This window comes from Sciurus carolinensis, chromosome 3, assembly GCF_902686445.1.
Source record: "Sciurus carolinensis chromosome 3, mSciCar1.2, whole genome shotgun sequence".
Lineage (NCBI taxonomy): Eukaryota > Metazoa > Chordata > Mammalia > Rodentia > Sciuridae > Sciurus > Sciurus carolinensis.
Window position 1 is genome coordinate 63,425,102 of NC_062215.1, and position 15,686 is coordinate 63,440,787.

The following is a 15,686-nucleotide window of genomic DNA, read 5'->3' on the forward strand; positions in this document are numbered from 1 at the left end:
CATTCTAAATAGGATCCCATTCTTGTGGCTATACATGATATGGAGTTTCACTGGTGGTATATTCATATAAGCACATAGGAAAGTTTTGTCCAGTCTACTGTCTTTCCTATTTTCGTCTTCCCTCCCTTCCCTTTGTCTAATCCACTGAACTTCTATTTCCTGCCCCACTTATTGTGTGTTAGTATCTGCATATCAGAAAGAACATTGCCTTTGGATTTTCTGGGGACTGGGTTATGTCACTTGGCATGATAGTCTCCAGATCCATCTATTTACTGGCAAAAGTCATTATTTTTTATGACTGCGTATTATTCCACTGTGTATACATACCACATTTTCTTTATCCATTCATCTGTTGAAGGGCATGTAAGTTGGTTCCATAGTTTAGTTATTGTGAATTGAGCTGTTATAAACATTGATGTGACCCGGGCCCTATAGTATGCTGATTTTAAATCCTTTGGATATATACTTGGAGTGGGATAACTAGGTCAAATGGTGGCTCCACTCTTTTTTAAAATTTTATTTAGAGACAGGGTCTCACGGAGTTGCTTAGTGCCTTGCAGTTGCTGGGGCTGGCTTTGAACTTTCCATCCTCCTGTCTCAGCCTCCCAAGCTTCTGGCATGTGCCACCATGCCTGGCTGGGGTCTTTAATTTTATTGCTTGAAATTGGTCTGTTTCAATTTTCCATGTCCTCTTGATTCACTATGGATAAATCAAACGTCTCCAGAAATTTATCTATATCTTCAACATTTTCTATTTTATCGGAATATAAATTTTCAAAATAGTTTCTGATTATCATCTGTATTTCAGTAGTGTCTGGTGATATTTCCTTTTTCATCATGAATTTTGGTGGTTTGAGTTTTTTCCCTCTTTCTCTTGGTGAACTTGGCTAAGAGTTTATCAATTTTATTTATTTTTTTCCAATGGCCAACTTTTTGTTTCATTGATTTTTTTGAACTTCTTTTTTGTTTGTTTGTTTCGATTTCGTTGATTTTATTTCCTGTCTTCTTCAGTTTTTGGTGTTGATTTGTTCTTCTTTTTCTAAGACTTTGAAGTGTAATGCTAGGTTATTTGATGTTTTATTCAGCTTTTTCACTGCTATGACTAAAAGATCTGACCAGAACAATTTTAGGGAAGCGTTTAAGGGCTCACGGTTTCAGAGGTCTTAGTCCATAGAAAGCTGGCTCCATTCCTCAGGGCTCAAAGTGGAAGAGGGTGGCAAAGGGAATCAGCTCACATGATGATCAGAAAGCAGAGAGTGAGACTCCACTGGCCACATACAAATATATACACCAAAACCACACCACAATTCCCACCTCCTCCAGTCACACCCTACTACGTGAGCTTTTGGGGGACACTTCACATCCAAACCATAACATTTGATGACTTTCTATTCTTTTAATAAATGAGCTCAATGCAATGAACTTTCCTTTGAGAACCACTTTCACAGTGTCCCAGAGATTTTGATATCTTGTGTTGCTATTCTCATTTACCTCTAATTATTTCTTTTATTTCATCCCCGTTTTCTTCTGCTATCCATTGGTCAACCGATAGCATATTATTTAGTCTCCAGATGTTAGCTAACTCCAATTTTTAGTCTAAAAGCAATAAATATTGTATAGTGGGTCTTGAGGAAAATAGGCATCCCCTTGCAAGTCAGTTGCCCCAAGTGAAGTTATTATAAGGCCCACAGGAAAGAAAAACTAATACTCTCATATTGGAGGGAAAGGATTGTTTCTGATATTAGAGGAGGCTGGTTTAGGGAGATTTGTGACTCAGTTCCCTGAGTCCATCAAATGTAGCTATTCTAATTCTCAGGGTCCTGCTATTTTCCAAGCAAGTTTCTAGTTTTAATATAGGAGACTCAGCAAGTCTATGAATTCAATTTACATTTTAATTGTCATGTCAAATTTTGGGGTTGATTTTTCATCTACATCTGCCCCAAAGCTACAAGAAATAGAGATTTTCTTTATAATAATCATGGACACTTTCTGGTTTTCTGACTTCATTTTGAGCTGAGAATTCAAAGCCCTGAGCATGTCTTCTGTGTGTGTGTGTGTTTGTGTGTGTGCGTGCGCATGCATGTTGGGGAATCAAACCCAGGGCATTGCATATGCTGAGCACATGCTCTACCGCTGAGCTATGCTCCCAGACCTGAGTTTGCCTCCCCTGCTGCCCCCGCCCCCATACTACTGAAGAGGTGTTTTACCATTGAGCTACATTCCCTGCCCTTTTTATTTTTTATTTTGAGATAGGATCTCACTAAATTGCAGAGACTGGTCTCCAACTGGTGATCCTCCTACCTTAGTCTCCCGAGTTACTGGGGTTATAGGCATGTGCCACTGAACCCAACTCCTGAGCTAAGCTTGTATTTTACTTTCTATAACCTTTCTTTTCTTCTTTCCTTTCTTTCATTCCTTTTAAAAATTGTTTTATTATTACTGGGGATTGAACCCTGGGGCACTTTACCACTAAGCCACATTCCCAGTTCTTCTTATTTTTTATTTTGAGACAAGGAGGCCTCACTTAGTTGCTGATAATGGTCTTAAACTTAGGATCTTCCTGCATCAGCCTCAAGTAGCTGGAATTACAGGTATACACCACCATGCCTGGCTTCTATAACCTTTCTAATGCAATGAGAGGAAGCTCACCCATTGACAATGCAAAGGATCATCACTATTATAATTATGGTCAAACAAAGCAGCCTGTCTGTCTTTTAATCCTTTTCCTTCAATAGGTACTTCAGCTCAATGATAATTTTTCACTGAGGAGTAATGTATATGTGATAAAGCATGCAAATCCTGAGTATTTAGCTCAATGAATGTTTGCCTGTCTGTGTAAACTGCACCAGATAAAGGTATAGTACATTTTCATCACTGCCAGAAGGCATGGTTTCTCTTAGTAAATAACTTTCCTAAAGATAGCTATTTTTTTTAATATTTATCACTATACATTGTTCTTAAATGTCATTAAATGGAATTATATGGTATATTCTTCTTGTGTTTTATCTTTTCCCCTTGGTACCAGGGGAAAAAAACCACTGATCCACATCCCCCAGCCTTTTTATTTTGAGACAGGGGCTGCTCAGTTGCTTAGACCCTTACTAAATTGCCAAGTCTGAACTTGAGCTTGTGATTCTCCTGCCTCAGCCTCCCAAGTTGCTGGGATTACAGGCGTGTGCCACCATACCTAGCTTCTTTTGTTCAACATTACATCTATGGATGCCATTCATATTTCACTTGACTGTAATTTATTTTTCATTGCTATATGACAGTCTACTATATGAATTTATAACAATTTATTTATTCATTCTGTTATTGGTAGGCATCTGTATTGCTTTAGTTTTGGCTGTTATAAATAATGCCACTATGAACATTCTTATCTTTTTAATCAGCTTTAAATGAAGTATAACTTACATTCAACACAATGCACCAATTTCAAGTTTAATGAATTTTGACAACACATACCACCTATACAGCTACTGCAAAGTGAGGATCAGAACATTTTTATAACCTTAAAGAGTTCCCTTTTGCCTCTTTGCAAAATGTTTCCCATTGCCAGGCACAGTAACCCCAGCAATTCGGGAGATTGAGGCAGGAGGATCACAAGTTCAATGTCAGTCTCAGCAACTTGGCGAAACTCGGTCTCAAAAAATAAAAAGTGCTGAGGATGTAGCTTAGTGATAGAGCACCCCTGAGTTCAATTCACAGTACCAAAAAAAAAGTGCCCCATAATCATGGCCGCAGGAAATCACTGATCTGCTTCTTATTGCTATGGATTATTTCCCCTTTTTTTTTTTTTTTTTTTTTGTGGTGCTGGGGATCGAACCCAGGGCCTTGTGCTTGCAAGGCAAGCACTCTACCGACTGAGCTATCTCCCCAGCCCATCCCCTTTTTCTGTAAATGAAATTATAGAATATTCTTCTGTGTCTGCCTTCTTTCACTGAGTATATTTTTGGGATCATCAATGTCACTGACTGTATCAGTATTTCATTCCCTAATTCATTCCCTTTTATTACTGAGTAATATGGGTACATGGATACGCTACAATTTATGTTTCCACAAGTCAATGGATATGTTGTTTCCATTTTGGAGTTATTATGAATAAAACTGCTAAGAATATTCATGTATAAGTCTTTTAGTGTATATATATTTTAAGTTCTCTCATTTCACTTTATTTCTTCTAGGTATATCTAGGAATGAAATTACTGTTGGTATGGCACATGATAAGGGTATATTTAACTTTTTAAGAAACTACCTTGGGCTGGGGATGTAACTCAGTAGTAGAACACGTGCTTAGCACACTTGGGGGCCCGAGTTCAATCACCAGGTAAGAAAGAATGAAGGTAAGAGGGATAGAAAAGAAAAGAAAAAAAGAAAATACCAAACTGTTTGCAGAACAGTTGTACCATTCCTACCAGTAATCTAAAAGAATTACTCTACATCTTTGCCAACACTTGGGTTGTCAATCTTTTTTAGTGATTTTATTAGTTTAGTTTTTATCACATTGTGGTTTTAATTTACATTTCTCTGATGAATAATTTTACTGAACATATTCTCTTGTATTTATTAGTTATAAAATATCTTCTTTTCTAATATGTCCTTGATATTTTTAATTAGTTTACTTCATTATGTTGTAGAAGTTATTTTTATTCATTGAATTACTTTTTATGTATTGCAAGTATTGGTATGTGACATACAAGAACATGTGTGTTCTAGGACTATGTTTAATTATTCTTCTCTCAGTAAGAGAAAAACTGTTTTGATATCATGTTTTCCATTCTTCTTTACTCCATGATTTTTTCTTTCTTAAGAGCCTAGCATTTGTAATTTAAAGTTCAGGCTTTCCAAACTCTTGTTTCAGTCATGGTTAAAAACATCCATTCAGAAACTCAATTAACAGTTTTATTCTGGACTCTATGTACCTTCCCTCTAAGATCATCACATAACTGGTGTTTGAATGATGGACAGAAAGGCAAAGAGCACAGTAAACAAAGGTTTACTTCATTAATTCTCTATGTTTGTTATTAATTCACTATTTTTTTATGCACGTAAGTTGGTGTTAAATTGGACAACAGAAAGCAGTTGTCCTCCAGACATTTTACCATGGAATAAAATCTTGATATCCATGTTACACAATATTTATTACAAGCTCTGTTAAAAGAAGCAATGTTCAAGGAAATTACCTGAAAGGCAAATTAACATTTCAGATTTTATGGAATATATTCCTGAGTTAAGCAGGGACCTACACTGCAATATATTGGTTCTTTTAAGAATTGCTTTTTCAAGTGTGGTATCACTTGCCTGTACTTAAGGTGGTTATAAGGAACTGTCATAAGATGTCATTGATTCATTTATTGCAAGTCCATCAGCAAAGATGTTCACTTTATCACATAGGGCCCTTTAATTACTACCTTCAGGAGAAACTCCTGGTTAAACTTTGACCCCCAAATTTCTGTACTACTTCTTAGCACCAGTTTGTATTCACATTACAAACATTGTTGATAATGTGTTGTGTTTCCTTTTTCACATTTACTGCCCAGGAACCTTAGATTCAAACTTATAGATAACCCACAACAAAATTTTAAGTCTTCATGGCTGACTTCCAGTTTCATTTAGTATCCTTTCTCTTCCCCTAACTCCTGCATTTTTTCTATTATTGTGTGCTTTCTTAAATCCTTTCTGGAATATGGGGATATGAATACTTCAAGATACATTCCAGCAAAGTTTATATCTAATTTTGCAAGTCCATTTGTTATTCTGTCACACAGATATCCTCCCAAGCTAATTTTTAGAAAAACTTTTTGATCAAAATTCTTTCTGTTTTTAAGAACCAGTATAATAAAGTGGTAGACTTTCTAGCAGCCCTTTTATATAGGTCACTACCAACAAAGAGAAAAAGCAAAACCAATTTTAATCATCTATTGATTTAGGAATGGGAAAGAGATACATTTAGAAACAAATGCTAAATCCTGTAGTGCCACTCAAGCTGTGGTTTGTAGGTTGGTACATGCCTATAATAAGAAAGATGCAAAAATTGAGAATAACATCTAGAAACTTTTATAGCAAATTGACAAAGTGATAATAAACCGGATTTGAATCTGATAATAAAAATGAGGATTGTATTTTTTGTGTCCCTCCCCCAAGTTATCCATTTTCATTGATTACACATTGATCCATAATGTATTGGAAATTTAAAATATCATCAACAACTACAATGATGTAAAAACTGGTCCTTCATAACAAATAGTGTGAGAAGGAATGCTTTAAGGCCCTTAACCTACCTTCCCGTGGTCACAATATAGAAAGAGATCAGCAAACATCTGTCTCTTTATATCACTTTTTATGACCTCCCGGAATTCGTCTGCACAGTGGCAAAGGTGCTTGAGGAGTTCCTCAAAAATATCACTTTTAAGGTCTGCAATGTGTGAAGAGATGTACTGCAGGGAAAGAGAGAGAGAGAGAGAGATGACTTAAAACTATGTCCTTTATTTGGATTTCCAAGGGGTTTGGTCCATATATATGAACTGCACTGGCTACAAAAATGTTCCCATATCATTTTTTTTCTTTTTGTTTTTTTCCCATATCATTTCTTATCACTTAAAGGTATTTTTGTTTGTCCATTTGTTTGTTTTGGTTTGGTTAAACTGGGTCAGGGGCACTCTACCACCATGCTACCACCCCAGACATTTTTTTTTATTTTAATTTTTTAAAATTTGAGACAAGGTCTTGCTAAGTTGCCAAGGCTGGTCTCAAACCTGCAGGCCTTGAACTTGTGATCCTCCTGCCTCAGTCTCCTGAGTCCCTGGGATTACAGGTGAACACTATAACACCCAGTACTTTTTTTCATGTGAGTGCCACCGTACATGCTGTGCTGCAGAGGTGGACGCTGTACACCATACGCCAGTGGGACTAGATATTTTTGGAGCAATTTCTCTTGAGGTCACATTGGCATTATATAAGGTAGACTTTCCTCACAGTAGGAAATAAAAGCAATCCTAAAATGTTCCTGTGGATGAAAAGTTCCAAAATTGAATGAAGCTCTTCTATTGGCTTATGGCAGATAAAAAACATGTGAGTTCCAAGGCTGACTATGTTTAATTATTGTAAAGAATGGGGATTCTGAGTAGTTTTTATCTTTTGATATTACAATGAGGTATTCTTTGTCTATTTTTTTTTTAAGTGTAGGAACTGAAAATATCTATGTTCTTGGGCCATTTCTCTTCCCTTGTTGAATAGCAATTCCCCAAGAAGTGAGATTTCTAGCTTAGAAGTTAAAAGATGTCTGTATTTTTTGTGGGTTTGACAAGAAGCTTGTGCCCTTTTGCAGTCCCACGTCAGCCTCGCCATCTGTGTTGCTGCCTGAATTTTTGCCAGTTTGGTAGGTCAGGAACATTATATTCTTGATCCACTTTTCATGAGAGCTAGAAAGTATCTTGGATATAAAGAAGTGATCAAGCACTAGCAGAGTTTCTGAGCAGATGCTTCTTGAAGTGTTAGCTCAGTCAGTGAGTTTCTTCACTGCCCCAAGGACAGAGGGAGACAGATTTACACTGTATGACCCTACAAATAATTGGACCAGGAGAGGACACTTAACCTAAGCAATGCCATTCAGATCCTCTCTACTGAAAACTGGGGACTAGGATTTAGGAACAGTCACTTGCTCTCTGAGTGGGGCAGGATTTATGAGTGTGTAAGTATATGGGAGGAGATAAAATCTTTTGACCCTTTTAAGGTCTTTGGCAGGGCCTGAGAACTAAATCGACATAAGACAAAAAGACGACAAGCACAAATGTATAACACAAGTTTTACAGAGCCCTCATAAAGAAATAATGATCCAAAAAGGTGGCAAAATCCTTGTGTTTTCATATTTGGTGGAACTAAGGGAGGCAAACATGGAAAAGTATTAATGTAGGGAACAGCATCAGTATTACGTGAAAACTTGTTAGAAATGCAAAATTTTGAGCCCCATTTCAGACTTACTGCATCAGAAATTCTGGGGTTAGGGTCCAGCAATCTGTGTTTTAACAAGTCCCATAGGTGATTCTGATGGTTGCTAAAGTTGGAGAACCACTGAGGTGATCTGGGGTAATTGGTCCTTTATTGGTTCAGTATCCTGTTGTTTGATCTTCATGACCTTTTGCTTGAATAGTAGGTATTTTTCTAAATTACTCATATAGTATAATTGTTGAATAATTGGCATTTTTCTGTAAATATTATGGCTCAATTCTTTAATGCTGAAAAAAATACTAGTTCTTGAGAACAATAACTCTGTTTTATATTTAGCTTTTGAGAACAGATGTCAAAGTCATTTGCGTTTCCTGGCCCTGGGAATGCTACTGAATCAAGAATTAGTTAAAATTTTTCTCTGGATTTTATGAGTTTTTTGAGTAAGTATATTCTAATTGTTCTGTAATTGTGGGCTGTATGCCATAAAGATTACCAATTGCCAACATCAAGCACAAATCAAATTTCAAATAGGATCATTACACAAATTTGTCAGTGTCTGGTCAGGACAGGAAAAAAAGTGAAAATATGTGGTAGCCTTTGTGTTTTTACACTCTCCCAAGTAATGAATCAAAATAGTTGCTCAGCTTCACTTAAGAATATAACTACTGCTGGGTATGGTGGCACTCGACTGTAATCCTAGTAACTTGGGAGGCTGAGACAGGAGGATCACAAGTTCAAGGCCAGCCTCAGCAACTTAGTGAAACCCTGTCTCAATATAAAAAATTTAAAAAGCCTAGAGATGTAGCTCACAGAACTCTTAAACATTTGAAATATACTGAGACAACTTATTGTTATGTACTAGGTCCCAATGTAATGAATACTGTTTTTTTCCTTTCTGACTTAATCTTGAGACCATGGTAAATGTCACATTTAATAGACTGGTAGCTACTATTAAAAGTACACAGTCTGGGCTATTGAGATTCAAGCTTATTTACTTGTAGATATACTTAAGAGTTGATGAAGTAGGTGATAAAAGAGTAATAGAAAGTTGTGCATGGTGGTAAATGCCTGTAATCCCAGCAACTCAGGAGGCTGAGGCAGGAAGATTGCAAGTTCCAGGCCCACCTCAACATCTTAGAAACCTGTCTCAAAATAAAAAGTAAAAAGGACTGGGGATGTACTCTGTGGTAAAGTGTCCCTGGGTTCAACCCCCAGCTAACCCCCCATCTCCTATAAAGAGTAATAGGAAAAAAACTATGTTTGAAAACTATCTTAGGTATTAATGTCCAAACTTCTTGAAAGCCATGGTAGTTTACAAGAAGCCTGCAAGCAATGAGTACAGAATATTCAAGTAGACAGAATATATCTATTATCTATCACTGAAGAAATGGTGTGTTCACGTAGACTTTGGGGAGAAATTGCTTCCTGGTTTCAAAGAGGTAACTTTTAAGAAACAATTATTAGACGAATGATCTCATTGATAAGTGGATGATGACATATAATGGGGGGTGGAAGGGGGGCAAGAATGGAGGAAGGAGGGACTGTGTAGAGGGAAAAGAGAGGTGGGAGGGGGGGGAGGAAAAAATAACGGAATGAATCAAACATCATTACCATATATAAATGTATGATTATGCAAATGGTATGCTGTTACTCCATGTACAAACAGAAATAACATGTATCCCATTTGTTTACAATAAAAATAAATTTTAAAAAAAAGAAACAATTATTGAGGGCTGGCAGTGTAGCTCAGTGGTAGACTACTTGCTCAGCATGCTCAAGGCCCTGGTTTTGACCCTTAATATTGCCAAAAATAGATAAATAAATAAATAAACAAAAAACCCAATTACTACTAATTATATATTTAAACAAGCAGTAATGTACTTCTAATTTTTCAAAAATTTGCTTAACAGATGAATTAAACAAAGGCCTCATTTAATATCTACTGAAATAAAAATACCAGACACACAATTTTACAATTTTGTTCCTACTGGTAAAGTATAATGTTAGTAATGTTATGGGCTAAGTTGTATCCTCCCAAAATTCATATATTGAAGGCCCAACCCTTGATACCTCAGAATGTGACTGTTGGAGACAGGGTCTTAAAGAAGTGATTAAGTTAAAATGTTAGGGTCAACAGGGGTAGGCCTTAACCTAATATGATTAGTGTCTTATAAGAAGAGGAAATCTGAACACATACAGAAGGAAGATGGTAAAGACAGACAGAATACCATCATTTACAAACCAAGCAGAAAGACCCTCAGTAGAAACCAACTCTACTGACACCTTGTCTCACCCTACAAAACTATGGGAAATTAAATTTTTGTTATTCAAACAACCCGTTTGTGATACTTTGTTATTACAGTACTATCAAAGAAATGCAGGCAATAAGGAATTGCTGAATAGTCAGTTCTTTGATTTACATGATTTTTTACAGTTGAAGACCACCTAGGAAGTAGTTAACTTGGAGGATCATTTACCCATTCCTTCCCATTTCTTTGGCATAGAATTCTCTCATTTCTCCCCAAAGTGTTCTCATATATTTTCTCAATATATCATTCCCTCTAACTCCCCCAAACCTGTCGTTCCCCTTTCTTCTGTCTTTCCTGCTATAGCTCAAAGCACATGGGAAACAAAAGGAGCAAAACAAAGCAAAATTACAAGAGCTGGATGAATTACAGACAGAATAGAAAACCAGTCAGATAAATACCATTGTGGGGAAAATGCACAGCCTGGATTCAGCAGAGCATGTTAAAGAAAGACACAATCTTTGGGTACAGTTATGATGACTTTCTCTTTAAAATTTAAATGTGGAAGCTGGGCATGAAGGCATGTACCTGTAATCCCAGCAACTGGGGAGGCTGAGACAGGAGGATTGCAAGTTTGAGGACAGTCTCAGTAAATTAGTGAGGCCCTGAGCAATTCAGTAAGACCCTGACTCAAAATAAAAAAATAAAAATAAAAATAACTGGGAATGTAGTTCAATAGTAAAGCACCTCTGGGTTTACTCTCTAGTACCAAAAAATAAAATAAATGAAAAGTAGAGCCATTTCAGTTTGAAAGTCTCAGGCTGTATGATTGCTATAAAACAACTCCATCAGTGACCATCTCAGAGTGAACCATCACTCAGCAAGAGCAGAATGGGCCGTGAAGAAGAGAATCAAAGAATGGCCCTCGTTTACTACTGGCCAAGGGATACAATACTCAGTGTGGCAGAATCAAAACTTAATATCTGAATCTTACTAAACAGGATCTATAGTTTTTGTATATAATTATTCTTAAGATGATTAATTCAGGAGTGGATCTCAGATGGCCTGAAGCCCAGGCCTACTGAAGGATGCTTCTGAGAAAAGTGCAAAGTACACTTCTCAGGTTAGCCAACTGCCTCACTTTGCCTGGGATTTTCCTGGTCATAACACTAAAAATTCCTGAGAAAACTTCTTGGTCCCAGGCAAATCAGGATGGTTTGAAACTCTATACCTTGATCCACGCTGATGGTATAATTCCAATAAAGAACTTTGGGGGGACCTTGTTTGGAAGTACGTTGTTTGTATCCTGCTTCACATAACAAACAATCTCTTTAAGTATCTGTATCCTTTGCCACAAAAGAAACTTTACAGCCTTTAGCTGTGTTCACAGTATCAATACCCACTCCATTGGGTAACTACACATAGTAAATTACACAGAGAGTTTTTCCCCCAGGGTATGCATTTAAAGGTATTCAGAAAATACCACCCTCAAGCTTGCCACTTTGACACAAGAATTAACTTGAGTTAAGGCACTTAGAAAAATAAACAGCAGGTGCAAGAAGATCACTTTGACCTTCCTTATGTTTCTTAAAAGCAGAAGATGAAATTCCTGTAACTAGTCCAAGGGAAGCAACATTCTTATATTCAAGGATAGGATGTTGTGACAAAGAGAATTCTGTAAAGGTCTTGTTAAAATAACTCTTTATCTTCTAGCCCTCCTCACATAATTTAGTTGCTTTGTCGCATTAACTTTTTTTTTTTTTTTTTTTTTTTTTGTATGAGGGATTAAACCTGGGGCACTTAACCACCAAGCCACATCCCCAGCCCTTTTTTGTATTTTGTTTAGAGACAGGGTCTCACTGAGTTGCTTAGGGCCTTGCTAAATTGCTGAGATTGGTTTTGAACTTTTAATTCTCCTGCCTCAGCCTCACTAAACTCTTGGATTACAGGTATGAGCCACTGCGCCCAGCCACACTTAACTATTCTATCAGTTTAGTACACATTGTTCTTTGGAGCTTCATTTCCTTATGAAGGCTCCCATGCCACATAAAACTTTTTTTTTCCCTATTGATCTGTGTTAGGTTAAATTAATTCTCAGGCCCAGCATGCGAAAAAACCCTGAAAGGATAGAGGTAAAATTTTGTGTCCCCTACACACTCACCCATTCTCAATTCTTTTGTTACATATAGTAGTCACAAGATAAAGAATGTGTGTGTGTTAAAGATAATTGGAAATGGTGAACACAAATGACAATTTGAGTCCAGAGTCTCATAACAAGAGTGAGCAGACCTGATAAGCAGACCACACATGCACAGATAATAATCCTTTATTTAATAGCCCTCGCCTGAAAAAGCCCAACTTCGTACTACTTTGGAGGCAAGAGGTTATAGACTAACAGTGGAATAAACAAACAGTGAAACTGTATCAGTGCAAGAATATGACCCAGGTCACATCCAACTGATTTGATAATTGGCAGTGGAAATAGAAGTGTACCAACCTCTGGAGTCCTCAGAGAGGGGAAGGAGGCTCTGCTTTCCTTAGCTCCTCATTCTGGAGTGTTAGGAGGGTCTCCTTTACCTCTGGCCATCCATACCCCTCACTGCATGAACCCTTGTCACAATAAAGGTCTTATATGTGACTGATTTAGAGATTTAAAAAAAAAATTCCTTTTCCTGCTAGTGCATGGTGATGCCTTATTCTTCAGGTAGCATTTTTATTTCATCACAAAAATAACAACTCTGATTAAGAACTCCATAATACACAGCACCTAGATATCAAGGACCCTAGCCACCATATTAAACAATTGCATCCATTTGTAAAATGGGTTCCAAGTTCCAAACAACCAACTAGCAGAAAAGTTTGGGGCTGTGGGGTACACAGTTATTCATGAGACTGGCATTTGAAAAATCTTGAGTACTTTAGCAACTCAATATTACCTTTGTCTTAAAATGTACCAAGAAAAATTTAGACAGGATTTTCTTTCTTTTAGCCTCCCTCCCTCCCGTGGTACTGGGGATTTACCAATGAGACACCCCAGTCTTTTAAAATTTTTTTCCTTTGAGACAGTCTCACTAAATTTCTAAGGCTGAACTCAAACTTGCAATCCTCCTGTCTCAGTCTCCCAAGTTGCTGGGATTAAAGGTGTGAGTCACAGTGTCCAGTACCTTTTAGCCTTCTCTTGAAGCAGATTACTAAGAAATTCTTTGTCAAACAGGGGAATTCATAAAGTCTGGGGGGTGGGGTGGAAAGAGTCCTCCTATCTAAAATGTTAACTAAATTTTCAGTAATTGCATTAATAATGTTTGGATAAAATAAATATATTTGAAATGGTTTTCATTCATTGATAAACAAATTAACCATCCAAACAATGAAATGAAAAGGGTAGAATCTCTGTAAGATTAACAGAAATTTCAGGAGGGCTCCATCTGTTCACACCTGTTTATTCTGGCCTGAATACAAGACAATACAGTTCTCTAATGAGAGCCCACTGAAATCTAAGAATTAAGACTTCTGTTGTTGTTTTTTCCAAATGTGGATGGGAGTACAATATCCATTTCCACAAGTTTGCATTAAGAGTGACATACGGTTAAGTTTCATCTCCTGGAATGAGTTGTCTTTTGGGGATTGAAGTGCTCTGAAATTCAAAATAAACCTGATATGCTACTAAAACATAATTCTTATGTTTCTAAATACTTGACTTATAACACAAAACAGAACAAAAATCCCAAATAGACATATATATTCTATATTGTAAATAGTTTCTGTCAATATATGAATGTTGTAAATAATATTCTCAAAGTTCCTTTTAAAGTAAGAAAGAATGGCAGGTAGAATACCAAGTGAGTTTTGAGTTTCTTACATGAAACCTGTTCTATTAAAAGTCTCTCTCTCTCTCTCTCTCTCTCTCTCTCTCTCTCTCTCTCTCTCTCTCTCTCCCCTTCTCTGCTATACATCTCTTAGCAAAATATATAATACTTTATAATGGTTGTATCTTTTCATTGTTTTGTAATAATGTGCATGTATGTGTATTCTTAATTTTCTTATATTTTGATTTTCCCCTTTCCTGATCCTACCCTGGTCCCATGAAACAGGTGTGCACACCCATATGCACTCTCTCTGTCTCAAATACACACACACACACACACACACACACACACACACATAAACATAAATTCTTAGACACATTCCTATCCAATAATACACTATTGTATTGTTGAATGCATTATCAGAGAGTAATTAAAACTAAGACAATAGAAAAAATATTCTAAAATAGTTACTTTGAATCTTCATATACTAGAATAAAACAGATGAAAAAAGAGGTATGTCATCATCAACAAAGAGATCATCACCTGTTCATTTATCCATTTGAAAAAAGATATACTAGGAAAATAGTAGACATTTAGAAGTATCTGTGAGCATGCATTCTCTCCATTTCTCTTCTTCTTTGTATTATTACTCAATAATTTCAATAATTCCATGTTTTCAAATGCTAATTACATTGCTTATTATAAATGATCATGGACAATTGTATCTCACAGTACTTCCACTGGGTGGCACTTATGTGTAACATCTCGACTTTAAACTTGATTTATCATTACATTTTTCTGCCAGTTTCATTAAATGATTGCTGGTAGAATAGCCTTAAAGCAAATATCTTTAAAAGCAAGTGCTCCAAGTTGGGTACAGTGGCATGTGCTTCTAGTCCCAGTTACTCAGGAGGTCAAAGAACTTTAAGTTTGAAGCCAGCCTGGGCAATTTACCAAGACCCCTGACTGGGGTGGGATAGGGGTGGGATGTGGAGGGAAGCGAGTGTTCCAAATACTTTTACATCATGTCATATAGGATGGCTCAATGATTTGTTGATTGGGCAATTAAATATGTTCAATAAATATTTCTGTGCAAGTTTTGTTTGTTTTTTTTGTTTGAAACAGTTCAATCTATGTTGCTTAGGCTGGCCTTGAGTTCAAGCAGTTCTCCTGAGTCTAGCTGTAATTATAGGCAATCACTCAGTTTAAGAAATACTCTCCTGTTTTGTTTGTTTGTTGGGACTAGGGATTGAACCCAGGCGTGCTCTACATCCCCAGTCCTTTTTATTTTTTTTTATTTTGAGACAGGGTCTCAGTAAGATGCTCAGGTTGGCCTCAAATCTGTGATCCTCCTGACCCAACCTCCTGAGTAGTTGGGATTACAGTGTGCATCACCATAACTGTCTTCTTTTAGAATTTTTTGTTTATCTTTACATGTTGATGCTCTGACTTCCCAAAAAGCAACCCCCCTTTTTTTAACATCTGTTCAACTCCTTAATCAAGATTCAGCTATTTTATATTATCTAAAACATCTTGGCCTACCTACTCTATTGGTGCTCCTCCTCTGACATATTGGTTTCTTCTGGTATATCCTTCATTACAATAGCTTGCAATTGTTTGCTTATCTGTCTCCATACACCTCTGTAACCTCAACACTTGTCATACATATTAAAAAGAGGAGTATATA

At 36.7% G+C, this 15,686-nt stretch overlaps 1 protein-coding gene across 1 annotated transcript in view; it reads right to left on the reverse strand.

The window, feature by feature from the left end:
* The window catches only part of Efcab5 (EF-hand calcium binding domain 5), a 141,108-nt gene that overhangs the window by 66,091 nt on the left and 59,331 nt on the right, over positions 1–15,686 (reverse strand). Inside the window, exon 8 of the mRNA XM_047543377.1 lies at positions 6,282–6,437. Within this exon, the coding sequence (XP_047399333.1) occupies positions 6,282–6,437 (156 nt within the window). The remainder of the gene's footprint in view (positions 1–6,281; positions 6,438–15,686) is intronic.